General features: G+C 46.2%; 2 protein-coding genes across 4 annotated transcripts in view; one reads left to right on the forward strand and one right to left on the reverse strand.

The window, feature by feature from the left end:
- LRRC3C (leucine rich repeat containing 3C) overlaps window positions 1-17,740 on the reverse strand; it is a 214,515-nt gene that overhangs the window by 59,824 nt on the left and 136,951 nt on the right. The gene's annotated exons all lie outside the window — the stretch shown is intronic.
- Window positions 1-17,740, forward strand: part of ORMDL3 (ORMDL sphingolipid biosynthesis regulator 3) — a 39,250-nt gene that overhangs the window by 11,733 nt on the left and 9,777 nt on the right. For both annotated transcript variants that reach the window (XM_033918493.1, XM_033918494.1), the window contains exons 2-3: window positions 6,170-6,367; window positions 16,682-16,833. In XM_033918493.1, the coding sequence (XP_033774384.1) occupies window positions 6,194-6,367; window positions 16,682-16,833 (326 nt within the window). In that variant the 5' untranslated portion in view covers window positions 6,170-6,193. The remainder of the gene's footprint in view (window positions 1-6,169; window positions 6,368-16,681; window positions 16,834-17,740) is intronic.

Below are 17,740 nucleotides of genomic sequence, written 5' to 3' on the forward strand. Positions count from 1 at the left end.
TGCCCAATTCCTCTTGCCGCCACCCCCAAGACATTCCCTCTTGCTGGAACCCCCTCCCCCCCTAAGATCATCGGCAGGAGGGATGCCCACTCCCTCCTGCTGGAAACCCCCTGCAGGCATGCTCCCATCTAAACCCCCCCCAGCCCACATGGACCCCGCCAGTACCTTTTTTTCTTTGACTGGCCGGAGGGATGCTTACTCCGGCCAGTCAGCAGGCCCACCTCCACAGATTGGTGGGCCTTCCCCTTCCTCATACATTGTGGGATGCACTGGGAGTGGCCTAAGATTCCGATTGGTCAGATCTCTTAGGCCACCCTCTCATGGGAGTGGCCTGAGATTTGGCCAATCGGAGTCTTAGGTCACTCCCAATGCATCCCAGAATGCACTGGGAGAGAGGCCTAAGATTCCGGTTCACCCAGGTGCTTAAGGCCCCTCCTATGGGAGGGGCTTTAAGTGCCTGGGCCATTTAGGACTTTAGTCTTCTTCCTGGTGCATCCCACAATGCACCGGTAAGGGGAAGGCCTGCCATTCTGTGGAGGCGGGCCTGCCAGCCGGAGGGAGTAATCATCCCTTCAGCTGGCCAACAAAAAAAGGTACTGGTGGGCTTGGAGGGAAGGGCTGGAGGGGCATGCCTGCAGGGAGGGTTCTGGCAGGAGGGAGTGGGCATCCCTCCTGTTGGGGGATGTCTCGGGGGAGGGGAGGTTTCCAGCAGGAGTGACTCGGCCTCCCTCCTGCCAGGGGATGTCTCGGGGGGAGTGGCTGGTAGAATTGGGGCATTCCTCCTGTTGCAGACATTTGGGGGTAGGGGGCAGCTTTGGTGGTTCCTGTAGGAGGGACTGGGCATCCCTCCTGCCGGGAGATGTCTCGGGGGGGGGGTTGGGGGGCGGAATAGACAGGTTCCCTGCCGCAGCCGCTAAACTGATCATGGCAGGGAGATTCCCTTGCCGCAATCAGCTCAGCGACAACACATTTCTTTCACTGGCGCCTGTGACATGGATGCCGATTAAAGAATCATGGTGGTTAGGCGGGCTTAGGCAATTCTATATAGGACGTCTGTGTGCAATTCTCAAAAGCCGCTTAGGTGACTTCTGAGACTGGGTGTCCTATACAGAATCCAGCCCAAAGTGTCTGCTAATCCAGAGCAATTGAACTAGACACATCCCATTGTACCCTATTGCCTTAATCTTCTGTTCCTTGTTAATTTGTTATGTGTCTTGGGGAGGACTGGATATAAATCAAATTAAATAAATACAGTAAATGGATTTTATTTTTCAATAGACTGCGGGGCTAGTTGTCTTTTGTTTTTGATGGGTTGTTTTGTGTTTAAAATGGACAACAGACCTTGAACTCTTGTTTTTAAGGTAGATAACGTACCCATGTATTTTTAGTTCTGATTTTAATTCTGTGCATTTAGCGATAAAGGAGGGATTTTTTTATTGCATATGGTTGTTTATGACAGTTTTTTTATATGATTTGTTATCATTTATGTGGAAAGACATGTTTCTTGGCTGATGTAGTATTTGTTTTTCTTTGCAGGTTTGTTTGTTTTTTTACAGTGCTTTATGATTGTCAGATAACTTTCTCTCCCTTTTACAAAACCGTAGCATGGTTTTTAGCGCCGGCCATGGCTGCGGAACTCATGAGAACTGACGGCAGCCATTCAGAACGCAGCATAGGCTCAGGCAGGAGCGCGGAAAGCTTGCTCCTGCCAGTCGATACACCGCTAGACCACCAGTCTTATAAGGGGCATTTTAAAAAGTATGACAGGGGGGTCATTTTAAAAAGACCACGACTTGGTGGTGTTTTAAAAAGATACAGGGGGATTAAAAAGGTACTGGAGGAGGGTTTTTTAAAAAGGTACTGGAGGGGGTGTTTTAAAAAGATAGGGGGATTTAAAAAGGTACTGGGGATGTTTTAAAAAGATATGGTGGGATTAAAAAAGTTACAGGGGGTGTTTTAAAAAGATAGGGGGATTAAAAAAGGTACTGGGGTGTTTTAAAAAGGTATGGTGGGATTAAAAAAGTTACAGGGGGTATTTTAAAAAGATAGGGGGATTAAAAAAGGTACTGGGGTGTTTTAAAAAGGTACGGTGGGATTAAAAAAGTTACAGGGGGGGATTGAAAAAGGTACTGGGGAGGTGGGTGTTTTAAAAAGGTACGGGGGGATTTAAAAAGGTACTGAGGGTGTACAAAATTGTTAGTCGGCTGGAACGGATCGCTTCTGTCCCGGCCCACCACTAGACCACCAGATGGGGTACAGGGCAGATTGGTGGGACAGGGTACAGAGCCTGGCAAGGAGTGAGGGGGGCTGGGTGCAGAGCCTGGTATATTTTGTTAAATATATTAGTACACCGTTTGGCTCAGAATATTTTTTTTCTTGTTTTCCTCCTCTAAATCTAGGGTGCGTCTTATGGTCAGGTGCGTCTTATGGAGCGAAAAATATGATACTTCATGTTTTGGTAGGAAAGGCCTGATTTGTTCCAGACCAAAATGCGAAACTTAATTGTTACAGTCATCCCCAGTCAAAATGACAAAGCGGTTTATGATTCTGGAAGCTCCTTTCTGTGTGGTTTAACACAAAGTGGATTGTCTTTGCTTAGCTTTTAAAATTTGCTAGGTAGAATGTGTGGAAGTGGCCATCAGTGGCCCACTGGCCCAGCATTGTGCTGAGCCTGGAGAGGAGGAGTAGCCCAACAGAGCAGGAGGCTGAGAACCAGGGAAGCCAGGGTTCAAATCCCACTGCAGCAGCTTGTGATCTTGGGCAAGTCACTTAATCCTCCATTGCTTCAGGTGCAGACTTAGACTATGATCCCTCAAGGGACAGGAAAATACCCAGTGTACCTGAATGTAATTCATCTTAGAAACATAGAAAGATGACGGCAGAAAAGGGCCACAGCCCACCAAGTCTGCCCATTCTACTGACCCACCCCCTTACTAGGCCTCTGTAGGGATCCCACGTAGATGTCCCATTTATTCTTAAAGTCAAGCACGCTAGTGGCCTTGGTCACCTGCTCCGGAAGCTTGTTCCAGCGACCCACCACTCTTTCCGTGAAAAAGTACTTCCTGGCATCACCCTTAAATTTCCCTCCTCTGAGTTTGAGCGGATGCCCTCTAGTGGCCGAAGGTCCCCTGAGTAGGAAGATGTCATCTTCCACCTCGACACGACCTGTGATGTACTTAAACGTCTCTATCATGTCCCCTCTCTCCCTGCGTTCCTCCAGAGTGTAGAGCTGCAATTTGTTTAGTCTCTCTTCGTACGAGAGACTCTTGAGCCCCAAGATATTTCTAGTGGCCATCCGCTGAACCGACTCGACTCTAAGCACATCTTTGCGGTAATGTGGCCTCCAGAACTGCCCACAGTACTCCAGATGAGGTCTCACCATGGTTCTGTACAGTGGCATTATGACCTCAGGTTTCCTGCTGACGAAGCTTCTATTGATACATCCCATCATTTGTCTTGCCTTGGATGATGCTTTTTCTACCTGATTTGCAGCCTTCATGTCTGCACTGATGATCACTCCCAAGTCTCGTGAGCTACTACTGAAAAAGACACAAGCTATATCCAGAATCCCTAACCTGTCACCCAGAAGATCTGGACTGCAGTTTGCTTTGGAGCCAACTGGGGCTCTCTTAATTCCAGGAAGTGCCGAATACTGATCTGGGGACTATGGGGCAAAGAGCAACTCTGAAAGTAGCTCTGCAAGAACTTTATCTGTTCTCTAGATGAGAGGATGATGCTTTGGGGAATGGAATGAGAGTCTCTATGAGCCTTCTAATGGTACCACCACCGACAGACAGTCCTGGAGGGAGAACATCAAGTTCTATAATACTGAATTAAAAAAATCAAGAAAGAACTACTATGGCAATAAAATCTCCAGATCCAACAACCAAAGTAATACACTGTTCAACATTTGGCGTTCCATATCCTCCAAACATGATTCCGCCACACCCCTCTCCTCTCCATCTGCTGATGAACTAGCAAAATTCTTCAATGAGAAAGTCACCACCTTACGATGCTCCTTCCCTCCAACACCCTCTTATAACTCCCTTGTGCTCGCCACCCCCAACCCCAATCTAACCGATGCCAACCATATCCCAGCCGACAGATCCTGGACCACCTTCGATCTCGTCTCCGATTCCCAGGTCTCCAAACTCTGCCTCAAGTTAAAATCCTGCAACTGCACCTTGGATCCTTTCCCCTCCTACTTATACGAAAATATTCCCACACAAGCCATCTCATCTCTCACCAAACTTATAAATTCTGCTTTACTCTCAGGCCTATTTTCTGCAGAAATGGGAGTCATTGCCTTATCCCCTCTTTTGAAAAAAGCCGATCTAAAACCCTCCACACCGTCCAGCTATCGCCCAATAGCTAACATCCCTCTCCTGACCAAGATGCTGGAGTCCATCATAGCCACCCAACTCTCATCCTATCTTGAAAGATTCTCCATTCTTCTACCCTACCAACATGGCTTCAGACCCAACTTTAGCACTGAATCCCTTTTAGCCTCTTTAATTTCAAAAGTCCAACATCTTCACTCTTGCAACAAGTTCGCTGTCCTTCTTCAATTTGATCTTTCCGCAGCCTTCGACATTGTCCATCATGACATACTTATCCTTCAACTTTCTGAAATTGGCATAAACTCCACAGTCTTAGATTGGTTCTCAAAATTCCTACGTTCTCGCTCCTACTTCGTTAACATGAACGGTATCTCATCCTCCCCTTGGAAATCGATTTGCGGGGTTCCTCAGGGTTCACCCCTATCCCCGATTCTTTTCAACGTTTATATGTCCTCTCTGAAACTCCTCAAACTTTCCCCCTTTGAGACACTCTACACCTACGCCGACGACATTCTTGTCCTCCTCGAGACCGACTCCAACCTCACCAACCTCGCTGATAACATCTCTTCTTGTATAACGAACCTCCAATCCTGGGCTCTCACCGTTCAAATGAAACTCAATGAGACCAAAACAAAACTCCTTTGGCTAGGCCCAAAATTAGATCAGCTGCCCACCCTCATCCCACTATCCTCAGGCACCAACCTGCCGCTTGAACACTCAAGCAAAGTTCTGGGAATCATCTTGGACTCTACACTGTCCTTCAACGATCACCTCAACTCCTTAGTAAAAAAATGCTTTTTCAACCTTCACATGCTAAGAAAAGTCAGATCCTGCTTCCACCAACAACACTTCGCTATCCTCGTTCAATCCATTATTCTTTCTAGACTGGATTACTGCAACTCCATCTACCTAAGCCTAACAAAGAAAAGCCTTCTCAGACTCCAGCGGATTCAGAATACCGCGGCTAAATTAATTTTCGCAAAAAGCAAATTTGACCACGTCTCCCCGCTTCTATCTAAGCTTCACTGGCTCCCAGTTTTCCTCAGGGCCCACTACAAATGCGCCTGCCTAACCTTCAAGTCATTACACGGTATCCTTCCTCCCCTGTTTCCACTATCCTGGCTCTCCGCAAATCCCAACTCCACCAGATCCTCTCAGAAATTCATACTATCACTCCCCTCTTTAAAAGGCATTTCCCATACAGGTAAACTTGGAACATCCCTCCTCTTCAAGATCACCGAGCTATGGAACAGCTTATCCGCCCCTCTCCGGAGCGCGACCTCCCTCCAACACTTCAGAAAACAGTTGAAAACTTGGCTTTTCTCCAAAATGTAACCACTCCCTCCCTCTCCCCTACACCTAACCTCTTCTCTCTCCCCTTAATGCCAAGCTCTTCTTCTTTCCCATTGTAACTCCTTTCTTTTGTAACTCCTGTAAACCGTGTCGAGCTCTACTTCTGTGGAGATGATGCGGTATACAAACTTAAGGTTTAGTTTAGTTTAGTTTAGTTTACATGCAAATTTCCATTTGTGGACCTGAAGTTGCACTCCCATACAGAGCTCCAGGGCACTTGCAACAATAATAATAATAATAATTTATTTGTATGCCGCCATACTGGAGAGGTTCTAAGTGGCTCAAGGAGCTTTGGTTGAAGACTGTTTCAGCTTTCAGGGTTGTTAATTTGTTGGGGTTTTCTGATGTGTTTTAGGTGACGTGCTGAGTGGGTACTCATTAGAATCCCTGCAAATGGAGTGGGCTGGACCTCTCCCATCACTGAAACAGCCGAGGTCTTTTCTGATGCTGGACTTTGCTTCTCTTTGCTCTCACAGGCTGCACAGACACGTTGACCCAGAATGAATGTGGGCACAGCTCACAGCGAGGTGAACCCCAACACTCGTGTGATGAACAGCCGAGGTATCTGGTTGTCCTATGTTTTGGCTATTGGCCTCCTGCACGTGGTCCTCCTCAGTATCCCCTTCTTTAGTGTTCCCATCGTTTGGACCCTCACCAACATTATTCACAACATGGTAAGGAGATTTAGCCATTGTGTATTGTGTGTGTGTGTGTGAGTGTGCTGGAGAGGTAGGCCAGCTACAAGCAGCCTTCAGGGTTATCTGTGCTCTCCATGCTTCTATTACCTTACACAGCTCTAAGGCTTTAGAAGGAGACTTTGTCCATTTTTATCTTTAAAAAGATTACTGGCAGAGCTACTGCAGTTAGTGCCAGAATAGAGGAATATTGGTCTTGGGTGAATGTTGTAACTGAGTATTGGACAAGTGAAATGTCCCTGAGAGAGTAATCACTTGACCCAGAAGCAAAGGAAACATTAACCAGCCCTCACTGATAACAAGAACTGGGGCGGGGAGGGGAGGAGAGGGGGGATACATGCAAATAGAGACAGACCAATACACACACAGACATACACACCCACCCAAGTACTTGCTCAGACAGAGGCTGTATTACATATTCTGATTTTAGATGCCTTGATGCTCTACAGTTCCAGTGATCACCATTTGGCAGAACAACTCCATTTAGTAAAAAGCTTTTCAGATGATATCAGGTTGACTTTTGGCATGGATAAATGTGTTAAGACAACTTTCCTAGGAGAGAAATTAAATAAAACTGAAAACATCTCTCTGACCGATGATTGTGAAATAAAGAAACTTGATCAGGAAAGGGGTATATAAATATCTAGGAGTCATGAAAGATCAACAAGCCAGGATAAAGTACTGAGAGAAAAGACCAGTAAAGAGTATTATAGGAGATTAAAACTGATACTAGAGAGTACTCTAACATTTTTTTAAAAAACCCATACAAGCCAACAATCAGCTTGTGATTCCTATACTTTTCGTATAGCTTTGGAATTGTGGACTGGCCTCTTACATACCTTGAAAAATTGGATGTATGAACAAGAAACCTTCTCTTCATTCAAGAGGTAGTTTATAAGAATCAAAATATGCCAAGGCTGTCCATTTCTAAAGCTGGAGGAGCGGACCGCACAGAAATAGATTAACTCCTAAGCGCCACTGAGTCAATTGTCAATCATCCACTAGCCACCATTTATAGAATTGTACTTAGACACCAATAAGCATTGAAACCTTAGAGAATTACACGGCGACAGAATTTGTCACTGTGCCCACCCCATGGTTAACCGTGAGAAACCAACACCATGTCATTATTGAAGGAGAGAGGGAAGAATCTAGAGTATGAATGAGCACTGAAGAATGCTGCTGTAGAACTGAGGTTGAGATAGACACTAAGGGCCGTATTCTGTAAAGGACGCCTGGTCTCAGAAGCCACCTAAGCAGCTTTTGAGAATCGTACCCGGGCGTCCTCACGGACAGATGCCTAAGCCCGCCTAACCACCATGATTCTCTAACCGGCATCCATGTCACAAGTGCCGTTTGGAGAAACGCATTGCCGCTGAGCTGATTGCGGCAAGGGAATCTCCCTGCCATGATCAGTTTAGCAGCCACGGCAGGAAATCCATCCACCCCCAAGACATCCCCTGGAAGGAGGGATGCCCAGTCTTTCAGCCGGAACCTCCGAAGCTGCCCCCCACACTCCCGAATGTCCACGGCAGAAGGAGTGCCCAATTCCTCCTGCCACCCCCTCCCCCCACCTCCCCGAGATATCCCCCAGCAGGAGAGATGCCCAGTCCGTCCTGTTGGAAACCCATCTACCCTCTCCTAAGATCATTGGCAGGAGGGATGCCCACTCCAGAGCATCCCAAAATGCACTGAGAGAGACGCCTAAGTTTCCAGTTGGCCCAGGTGCCTAAGGCTCCTCTAATGGAAGGGGACTTAAGTGCCTGGGCCAATCAGGGCCTTAGGCCCCTCCTTGGAGCATCCCACGGTGCAACGGGAAGATGAAGGCCCACCATTCTGTGGAGGCGGGCCTGCCGGCCGGAGGGAATAAGCATCCCTCTTGCTGGCCAACAAAAAATAGGTACTGATGGGGTCCAGGTAGGATGGGGCGGCATGCCCTCAGGGGGAGTTCCAGCAGGAGGGAGTGGGCACCACTCCTGCTACTGATCTTAGCGGGAGGAGGAATTGGGTGTACCTCTTGTCAGGCGATGTCTTGGGGTGGCGGGGTATCTGTCAGCAGGCACTAGGCATCTCTCCTGCTGGGGGATGTCTCGGGGGATGGGGGGTTTTTGGTACGAGGGACTGGGCATCCCTTCTTCTGGGAGATATCTCGGGGGGAGTGGCAACAGGAAGAATTGGGCACTGCTTATATGAATATTTGAGGGTGGGTGGACGTCTTTGGGTGTTCCACCAGGAGAGACTGGACATCCCTGCCGGTCATCTTCGCTGGGAGGATGGGTTCCCTGCTGTGGCCACTAAACTGATTGCAGCAGGGAGATTCCTTTACTGAAGTTGGTTCAGTGGCCGCGTCTATTTGAAATGTAGATCAGCATTTTGCTGGCCTACATTTCAGACACCTATCGCGGCCGTAGGGGGATGGCTAGTGCCATCTAAGCTTGCCTAAGTCCACTTCCAGGTGAAACATGCCCACACCTAGCCTTGGGCAAGCTCTGGCAGCCCTAAGCGCCTCCCTAGGCTCATGAAAATGCCTACAATCTAGGTCAGTGTTCTTCAACCTTTTGACACCTATGGACCGGCAGAAATAAAATAATTATTTTGTGGACCAGCACTGGTCTGCGGACCGGCAGTTGAAGAACACTAGGCTAAGTCATGGGCCATACTCCGCCCATCTCCACCCAATCTCCGCCCCAGATCCACCCCATAAAAGTACTAATTGTAACACCATTTTTTTCCATTCATTTTTCATATATACACACACAATATAATCATATTAACAACACATAATGGTTAACCACAAAATTAAACTACACAAAGCACACTGTATGCTTCTCAATATTCATTCCTACCAGAACACAGATAACTCCATGCAAATAAGGGACCAAAAACTAAAAGTACTAATATATACAAACAAACCCTAAGATGCAAGACTCTGTATGCAGTACAACCCCAGAGGAAAAGAAACAAATGCATTTCTTCCTGAACAGACAGCAGATGTAAATCAATCACTAGATTAAAAGAATCATTCTCCCTAACATTGTTGTCTCCCTCCCTCCATACCTGCCCCCTGGTGTTATCTTTGGGCCGGCTCTCTCTTCCTCAGTGCTACAGTGCACAGAGCCATGGGCAGCGGCTCCTCGCACGTCCCGCGCCTCATCTGGAAACCTTCCCTCTGACGCTGCGACGTCAGAGAGAAGGCTTCCAGTTCAGGCGCAGGATGCGCGTAGGGAGCTGGCCTGAAGATAACGCCTCATCGATCGCACCGTGGACTGGCGGCTGAAGAGCATTATCTGGGGTCCGATGCACATGCCAGCCCTATGGACCGGCTGGAAATTTCTGCGGACCGGCACCTGTCCACAGACCGGTAGTTGAAGAACACTGATCTAGGTGACTCTCCTCGGGGTGTTTTTTTTTTTAAAAACATGTGTCCCAATTGGATGGCTAGACAACAATAGGATGCCATTTATAGAATTTGCCCCTAAAGAATGACATGGGATGGTTTCCCATGATTTTCTACGGGGATAAAGCCGAATTCTGTCCCCTTGTCATTCTCTGCCTTAGGCACACAAGGTTTTCTTGGCCTGAATGCGCCTAAATCAAACCATACCCCAAATCCACCTTGAATCTGCCGTTAACCATGCCTACTTGCTGGCAAGTGCCTCAGAATAGACACCTATCTCGAAGTGGTAGTCGCTTACCAGCTAATTAATTTTTTTAATGTTTTTTGTTTTTTTAATGGTGTTTTCAGTTATCAGTGCCGATTAAGCCATTTAAGAAAATTAAGTTAGATGCTTAGTTCAGCTAGGCATCCCAATCTAGGCACCTAACTTTAGGCATCTGGGCCATAGAGCTACCATCATAGGTCTCCAGATCCAAATGCACAAGAAATCAAAATCTACAGTAGTTCCATCATTGAACTTATCAGGTATTCCGATGAGCAGAAGGAATGAGTGAGAATCCACCTGCAAAAGCAAAAATAGAACCAACAGAATTTCCAAAGCAGGAGAAAAAGTTCTTTAAAGATGATCAGAAAATAAGGAAAAACATATGACAAATGCACAAATATAATGGAAAATATAAAGTATTGCTCCAATATGTGGATCAAGCCCAGACACAGGAATAGTTAAGAAGAGGAAAGTTGAAACCTAAGAATGAGAGATTGATAGTTGCAATCCAAGACAGTGGATTATGGTCAAGATGGTTCACAGCGAGTTGATATAGCTGACATTTTTAGATTCTGTAAGAAAAAGCTGGAAATAGTTACTCATCTTGTAGCTGCCTACACAGTGTTGATGGCAGAAAAGTTTTATATAGAAAGGCAAGTCTCATTCATCGGAAACTGTAAGCATTATAACATCAGTGGACAAATAAATGACAGATGAGCTTCAATGTAGAGAAATGTAAAGTTATGCACATAGGGAAAGGGAACCCGATGTACAACTACACAATGGGGGGGATGGTACTGGGGGAAGGCAACCTAGAAAAGGACTTGGGGGTTTTGGTAGATAGAACAATGAAACCGGCGGCACAATGCGCAGCGGCCTCAAAAAAGGCAAACAGAATGTTGGGCATTATCAAAAAAGGTATCACTACCAGAACCAAGGAAGTTATCCTCCCGCTGTATAGGGCGATGGTGCGACCGCATCTGGAGTACTGTGTTCAGTACTGGTCGCCGTACCTTAAGAAGAATATGGTGATTCTCGAGAGGGTCCAGAGGAGAGCGACAAAAATGATAAAGGGCATGGAAAACCTCTCATATGCTGAGAGGCTGGAGAAGCTGGGGCTCTTTTCCCTGGAAAAGCGGAGACTTAGAGGGAATATGATAGAAACTCATAAGATCATGAAGGGTATAGAGAAGGTAGAGAGGGACAGATTCTTCAGACTAGCAGGGGCAACAAAAACTAGAGGGCACTCAAAAAAATTGAAGGGAGATAGGTTCAGAACAAATGCTAGGAAGTTCTTCTTCACGCAGAGGGTGGTGAACACCTGGAATACGCTTCCAGAGGAGGTGGTAGAGCAGAGTACGACTTTGGGGTTCAAAAGGGGATTGGACGAGTTCATGAAGGAAAAGGGGATCCAGGGGTACAATTAGAGGGTTACTATACAGTACAGAAGGCTGTAAAGTAATAGAGTAGTAGAGTAATAGATCACTACAGGTCATTGACCTGGGGGGCCACCGCGGGAGCGGACTGCTGGGCGTGATGGACCTATGGTCTGACTCGGCAGAGGCAATGCTTATGTGCTTAAGTGTACCAGAAAAACATTAGGATCATGACTGTATGAGAATTGCGGAAAAGAAAGAGGCTATGATCTGGGACATCCCCATTCCAACAGATAAAAAAATTGGATGCAAGAAAACCAGACATAGGGCTAGATTCACTAAGCAAACCGATTGTGTACTGATCGGTTTGCGACCCGATTTTCCTCTGACCCGATTCACTAACCTCTGTGCCGATCCGATTCCGATCCGTTCATGCAAATGAGGGGAAACGGCATGAAGGACGCAATTCACTAACAAAATTCAGGCACACCGATTGGGCTGGCCGATCCAAAAACAAGCGACTGCTGAGGACCAGTTACTCGTGCAAAAACCCTGCTCTCTGCCCCGATTCTCCTTCCTTCATGCTGCCCTGCTCAGCCCTGACTCTGCCTTCATGCCCCAACTCTGCCTTCATGCCACCTTCATACCCCGACTCTGCCTTCATGCCCTGATTCGGACTCTGCCTTCTCCTTCCTTTATGCCACCCTGCTCAGCCCCGATTCTCCTACCTTCATGCCACCCCTGTACTCTCCTGTTCTGCCTCCCTTCCCGCCACCCCTATACTCTCTTGTTCTGCCTCCCTTCCCTGCAGCGTGAGCCCGTGGTTTTAACCCATGGGTTTAAACCACGGGCTCGCACTGTAGGGAAGGGCGGCAGAGAGCAGGAGAGTTGGGGCCAGTAAAAAAACAAACAAACCAGACAGCAAACACATGCGCAGACCATCTACGGGCAAAGTAGATGGTCTGCGCATGCGTCGGGATCACTACCTAGCAATCTGTGTCGTCGGATGGGGGCGTGCCTCCAATCACCCCCATTTGCATGGAAATGGTTTGTGAATTGGTCGGCCTGCCTCCAATCGCTCACGGATCGGACACGAATCTTCAGGTTAGTGAATCTAGGCCATAGTGATTAGTGCTATTCTGGTGGTGGTCTCTTTTACCATAGAGGTATCAGTCCTTAGAGATTACACTGTGAATCATGTGGAGAGAGGAAAGATTCTCAAGTACCAAGAAATGTAGTCTGAGATCAAGAAAATGTGGCAGAAGAATGTAGAAATATTTCCCATCATTTTGGGTGCCATAGTCTTGATTTCCAAACACACCTGGATAGGTTGCCTATACATGTTACATCTTACAAACTCCAGAGGAAAGCTCTCTTTTGGAACAATGCAAATTCTTTGTTGAGCGTTAGCATTAAATCTAAGAAACTGAGATCATTCTCTACATCCCTGCCACGGTATAAGCAAAATTAACCCATTTGGAGAAATCAGTATAGTAAATAACCATAACATAAATTGCCCCCTCCCTTCCCTCACACACACATACACAACATGAGATAGTAATGACAGCATGCACAGTACAAATCACAAACTAAATGCGGTCTTTGCTCCATATCTGACCTTCCAAGTCCAATGGCAGTTCAGAGTAACCATCCACGCCTCTTCATTATACTCTTATACATGCATTTCAGGCTGTGTGTTGCAGTTGGTGCAGGCACAGGGAAAGCAACTAGCCCAGAGCGCAGTATCCAAGAAGAGCAGAGATAAAAAAGCCAATAGGGCCTATTGGGTGAATGGAGAAGGACTCTGCTTCCAACATGTCCTGTGAAATTGCTGTTATTATCTTCCTTCCATCAGTCACCTTTTCTCCTGATCTGCTGCTGAGAGACTGCAGTCAGGGAGTGTCTGAGGTGAGAGTGTCAAAGAGAGAAAGTTTAAGGAAAGAAAGAGAGAGACCACAGTCATGGAACATAAGAACATAAGTGCTTCTGCTGGGTCAGACCAGAGGTCCATACTGCCCAGCAGCCCCGCTCATGCGGCGGCCCACCAGATCTAAGACTTGTATAGTAACCCTCTATCTATACCCTCCTATCCCCTTTTCCTTCAGAAAATTGTCCAATCCCTTCTTGAACTCCAATACTGTACCTTGTCCTATCACGCTCTCTGGAAGTGCATTCCAAGTGTCCACCTCCCGTTGGGTGAAAAAGAACTTCCTAGTGTTGGTTCTAAATCTGTCCTCTTTTAGTTTTGCCGAATGCCCTCTCGTTCTTTCAGATTTCGAAAGTTTGAAGAATCTGTCCCTCTCCACTCTCTCTATGCCCTTCATGATCTTGTAAGTTTTTATCATATCCCCTCTTAAGTCTCCGCTTTTCCAGGGAAAAGAGCCCCAGTTTCTCCAGTCTTTCAGCGTATGAAAGGTTTTCCATACCCTTTATCAAACGTGTCGCTCTCTTCTGGACCCTCTCGAGTATCACCATATCCTTCTTTAGGTACGGCGACCAATATTGGACGCAGTACTCCAGATGCGGGTGCACCACTGCCCGATACAACAGCAGGATAACTTCTTTTGTTCTGGTTGTAATACCCTTCTTGATTATACCTAGCATTCTATTTGCTTTCTTAGCGGCCGCTGCGCACTATACCGACGGCTTCATTGTCTTGTTGATTATTACCCCCAAGTCCCTTTCCTGGGTACTCTCACTCAGTAACAGCCCTCCCATCGTGTAGTTGTATCTCGGGTTTCTGTTTCCTACGTGCAAGACTTTGCATTTCTCTACATTGAACTTCATCTGCCATCTCGTTGCCCATTCCTCCAGTCTGTTTAGGTCCCTTTGTAAATCTTCGCATTCCTCTATAGTCCTAGCCCCACTAAATAGTTTGGTGTCGTCTGCAAATTTTATTACTTCGCACTTCGTCCCTGTTTCTAGATCATTTATAAATACATTGAATAGCAGCGGTCCAAACACCGACCCCTGCAGAACACCACTCGTGACCCTCCTCCAGTCCGAGTAGTAGCCCTTCACTCCTACCCTCTGCTTCCTACCCGCCAGCCAGTTTCTGATCCATCTGTGTATGTCTCCTTCCACCCCATGGTTCTTCAGTTTCCGAAGTAGGCGTCCATGGGGTACCTTGTCAAAGGCTTTTTGGAAGTCTAAGTATACAATGTCTATGGGGTCCCCTTTGTCCATCCGTTTGTTAATTCCTTCGAAGAAGTGCAATAAGTTCGTTAGGCACAATCTTCCCTTGCAGAAGCCATGTTGGCTTGTTTTCATAAGTTTATTCCTTTCTAGATGCTTCTCGATGCTATCTTTAATCAGCGCTTCCGCCATTTCCCCGGAACCAAGATCAGACTTACCGGTCTGTAGTTCCCCGGGTCACCTCTTGATCCCTTTTTAAAGATAGGTGTAACGTTGGCTATCTTCCAATCCTCCAGGATTATGCCTGTTTTCAGGGATAGATTACAAACTTGCTGTAGTAGTTCTGCTATTTCCTCCTTAAGCTCTTTCAGTACCCTGGGGTGGATTCCGTCCGGGCCCGGTGATTTATCAGTTTTTAGTTTTTCTAACTGCCTTTGTACGTCTTCAAGATTTACTTCCGTGGATGCTAATTTTTCTGCTTGTTCTCCTTTGAAGATTTGTTCAGGTTCCGGTATGTTGGATGTGGCCTCATTTGTAAACACTGACGAAAAGAACGTGTTTAGTCTTTCTGCCACTTCTTTCTCCTCCTTCACCACACCCTTCCTATCTCTGTCATCCAACGGTCCCACCGGCCTGCTGCTTCCCTTTAACGTATCTGAAGAACGGTTTGAAATTTCGTGCTTCCCTGGCTAGCTTCTCATATTCTCTTTTTGAGAGTGGAGTGGGAGTATCAGAGACTGCAGTCAGAGAAAAAGTGTCTAGAGCACGAGAGAATGTCTGTGGTGGGGCTGCAGTTAGGGATTAAGTGTTCTGGTAGCTGCAGTGTGTGTTGCTCTGGAGAGAAGGGGCAAATGAGAAGAAGTGAAGGATGAGGTGCTGGGGTGTAGTGGGATAAAGGGGATTAGGAATGAGGGGGATAGTTCTGAAGAGGGTGAGAATTTCTGGGGGTTGCAAGTGAGGGGTGAGAGGAGTTGCTGTAGGGGATGGGATGATTTGCTTTTGAAGGAAGATGTCAGTTGAGGATATTTTTTCTTTTTGCTCCAGAGAGTGTCAGCATACCCGGAACTATTTCCAATGCCAGCCCCTCCTTTTAGACTGGCTGATGAGGGAAACATAAGGTTTCAAGGTTCATTAAAAATTTGTTATACCACTTAATCTGAAATTCAAAGCGGTGTACAATAAAATTCATTGTCAGCATACAATGACATAAAAACAATTGATTAGAAACAGAACATAGGGACTTAGAGGAGGGAAACCAGAGAAGGACTGAGAACAGATGACAAGAAGAGAGAGAAGATGGTAGAAAACATAGGAGGCTGGGCTGAGAGGAGAAGACTGAGCTGCCAGAGATGTACAAATGGATAACCGAGAAATGAGAAGAAAAAGTTTTAAAAAAAAAACTTAAAGGAGAGAATGCGGAGATAGATAAGGCAGAGGACAAGCAGATGCAGAGGAGAGGAATCAAACTGCAGATACATAGGTTGTTTTACTTTGGGGAAGATTCTCTGCCTCTTATTGGGGAACAGGTCTGAGGCAAGGGATGCCACAGGTTGGAACAATTGGTGATTACCCTACCTATCATTTTTGGCCCATTCTGCTGTCAGTAGGGTTTTTTCTGAGGCCAGATGGGACACTACGAGTGTTAGTGAAGGGCTGACAAGCATACATTAGGCAAAAAATGGCTTTAGTAATCTCAGTGGCAGGGGTGCTACTATGGAATAATCTGACAGGGTCACTTAGAATGCTCTCTGATATTCAGAGATTTAAAAAGGTGTTAAAAACGACTTTATTTATAGAGGCCTTTTCTTGAAAGCTGCTCACTTTAATAATACTGTTGGAGAGTTATTTTTAATATTCGTTGTATTGGTTTTAAAAACTGTGTATGTATCTTGTGAATCGCTTAGGTTTAAGCGGGGTATACGTTTTTAAATAAATAAATACATCTGCAGGGCTAGGCATGGGGTGGTGAAAAATTTCTCCTTTAAAAATTGTTCTTCTTCGGCAGCTCTCCTATATGCTTGAGTAGGTTTTTGAGTGAAGTACTGAGTCTTGTGTCCTTTCCCTACTCCGTGACTTGGCAGCCGCACAGGTTATGGCTCTTCCTGTCTTTTTCCCCCTAGGGTATGTACATCTTTCTGCACACTGTGAAAGGAACACCTTTCGAAACACCGGACCAAGGCAAGGCTCGTCTGCTAACGCACTGGGAACAAATGGACTATGGCGTCCAGTTCACAGCGTCACGCAAATTCCTGACCATCACGCCCATTATATTGTGAGTGTGTCTTCAGAGAGTCCGTGTCTAGTCGCACATGTGCACAAACACATTCAAACCCATTTTAGATAAAATATAAAAATAGGAATTGATAATATGTCTAGGGTAGGGTGAGCCTTTTCTGAAATTTGTGTAGAAACGTTATATTTGATGAGCTCATCCGTAAAATATCAACATGGTGAAACAGTGGAGGCAATACGGTGACTTACACGTGTAAGTGCTGTTATCTAGATGTATATGTCTGCCATTTTAAAAACCTATACATGTAAACGCTCCTAATTAATTCAGAGGATACAACTTTGAGGGGTTAAGGAGAAGACCTCCCTTAATCTCTCCTGTAAAGGATTGCCCAAAAACAATCATCTGTAGCCAAGTTTATTTCAAGTATCAAGTATCTGAGCAGTTCACAAGGGTTCACAATCTAGTTTGATACTCTTAAGTATAGTATTTCCCCTTTCTGTCCTGGTGGGCTCACAATCTAACTGTTTCCTGTGTATGCCTGGGCCCAGCCATAAATGCCAGCATTTACATGCATTCTCTTCTGAACTGGAACCAAACTCTGCAAGACCATTCCCCCATCTGAACCTTGACCCCTTGCTACCTCTGCACATGTTACAGATTTACATGTGTATATCTCAGCTTTGTAACACTAGGCTTTCTACTGATGTTTTTCTGCTTCTTAAGGCAGTACATATGGTAAGAGCAGACTCTAGCTTAAGATCCCAGTACTGAGACCCCCACATACAGTTCTACGAAAGCATCTCACTCTCGCCATGCAGTACCCTCTGCCATTTCAGTACCCTCATACACAGCTCGCCAATGTACCTCATTCCTGCCCTGCAGCATCCTGCCATCTCAAAACCTTCACACACAACTCTGCCAACGAATCTCACTCCTGCATTGCACC

The sequence above is a fragment of the Geotrypetes seraphini genome, chromosome 13 (assembly GCF_902459505.1).
Source record: "Geotrypetes seraphini chromosome 13, aGeoSer1.1, whole genome shotgun sequence".
In the NCBI taxonomy this organism is placed as follows: Eukaryota; Metazoa; Chordata; class Amphibia; order Gymnophiona; family Dermophiidae; genus Geotrypetes; species Geotrypetes seraphini.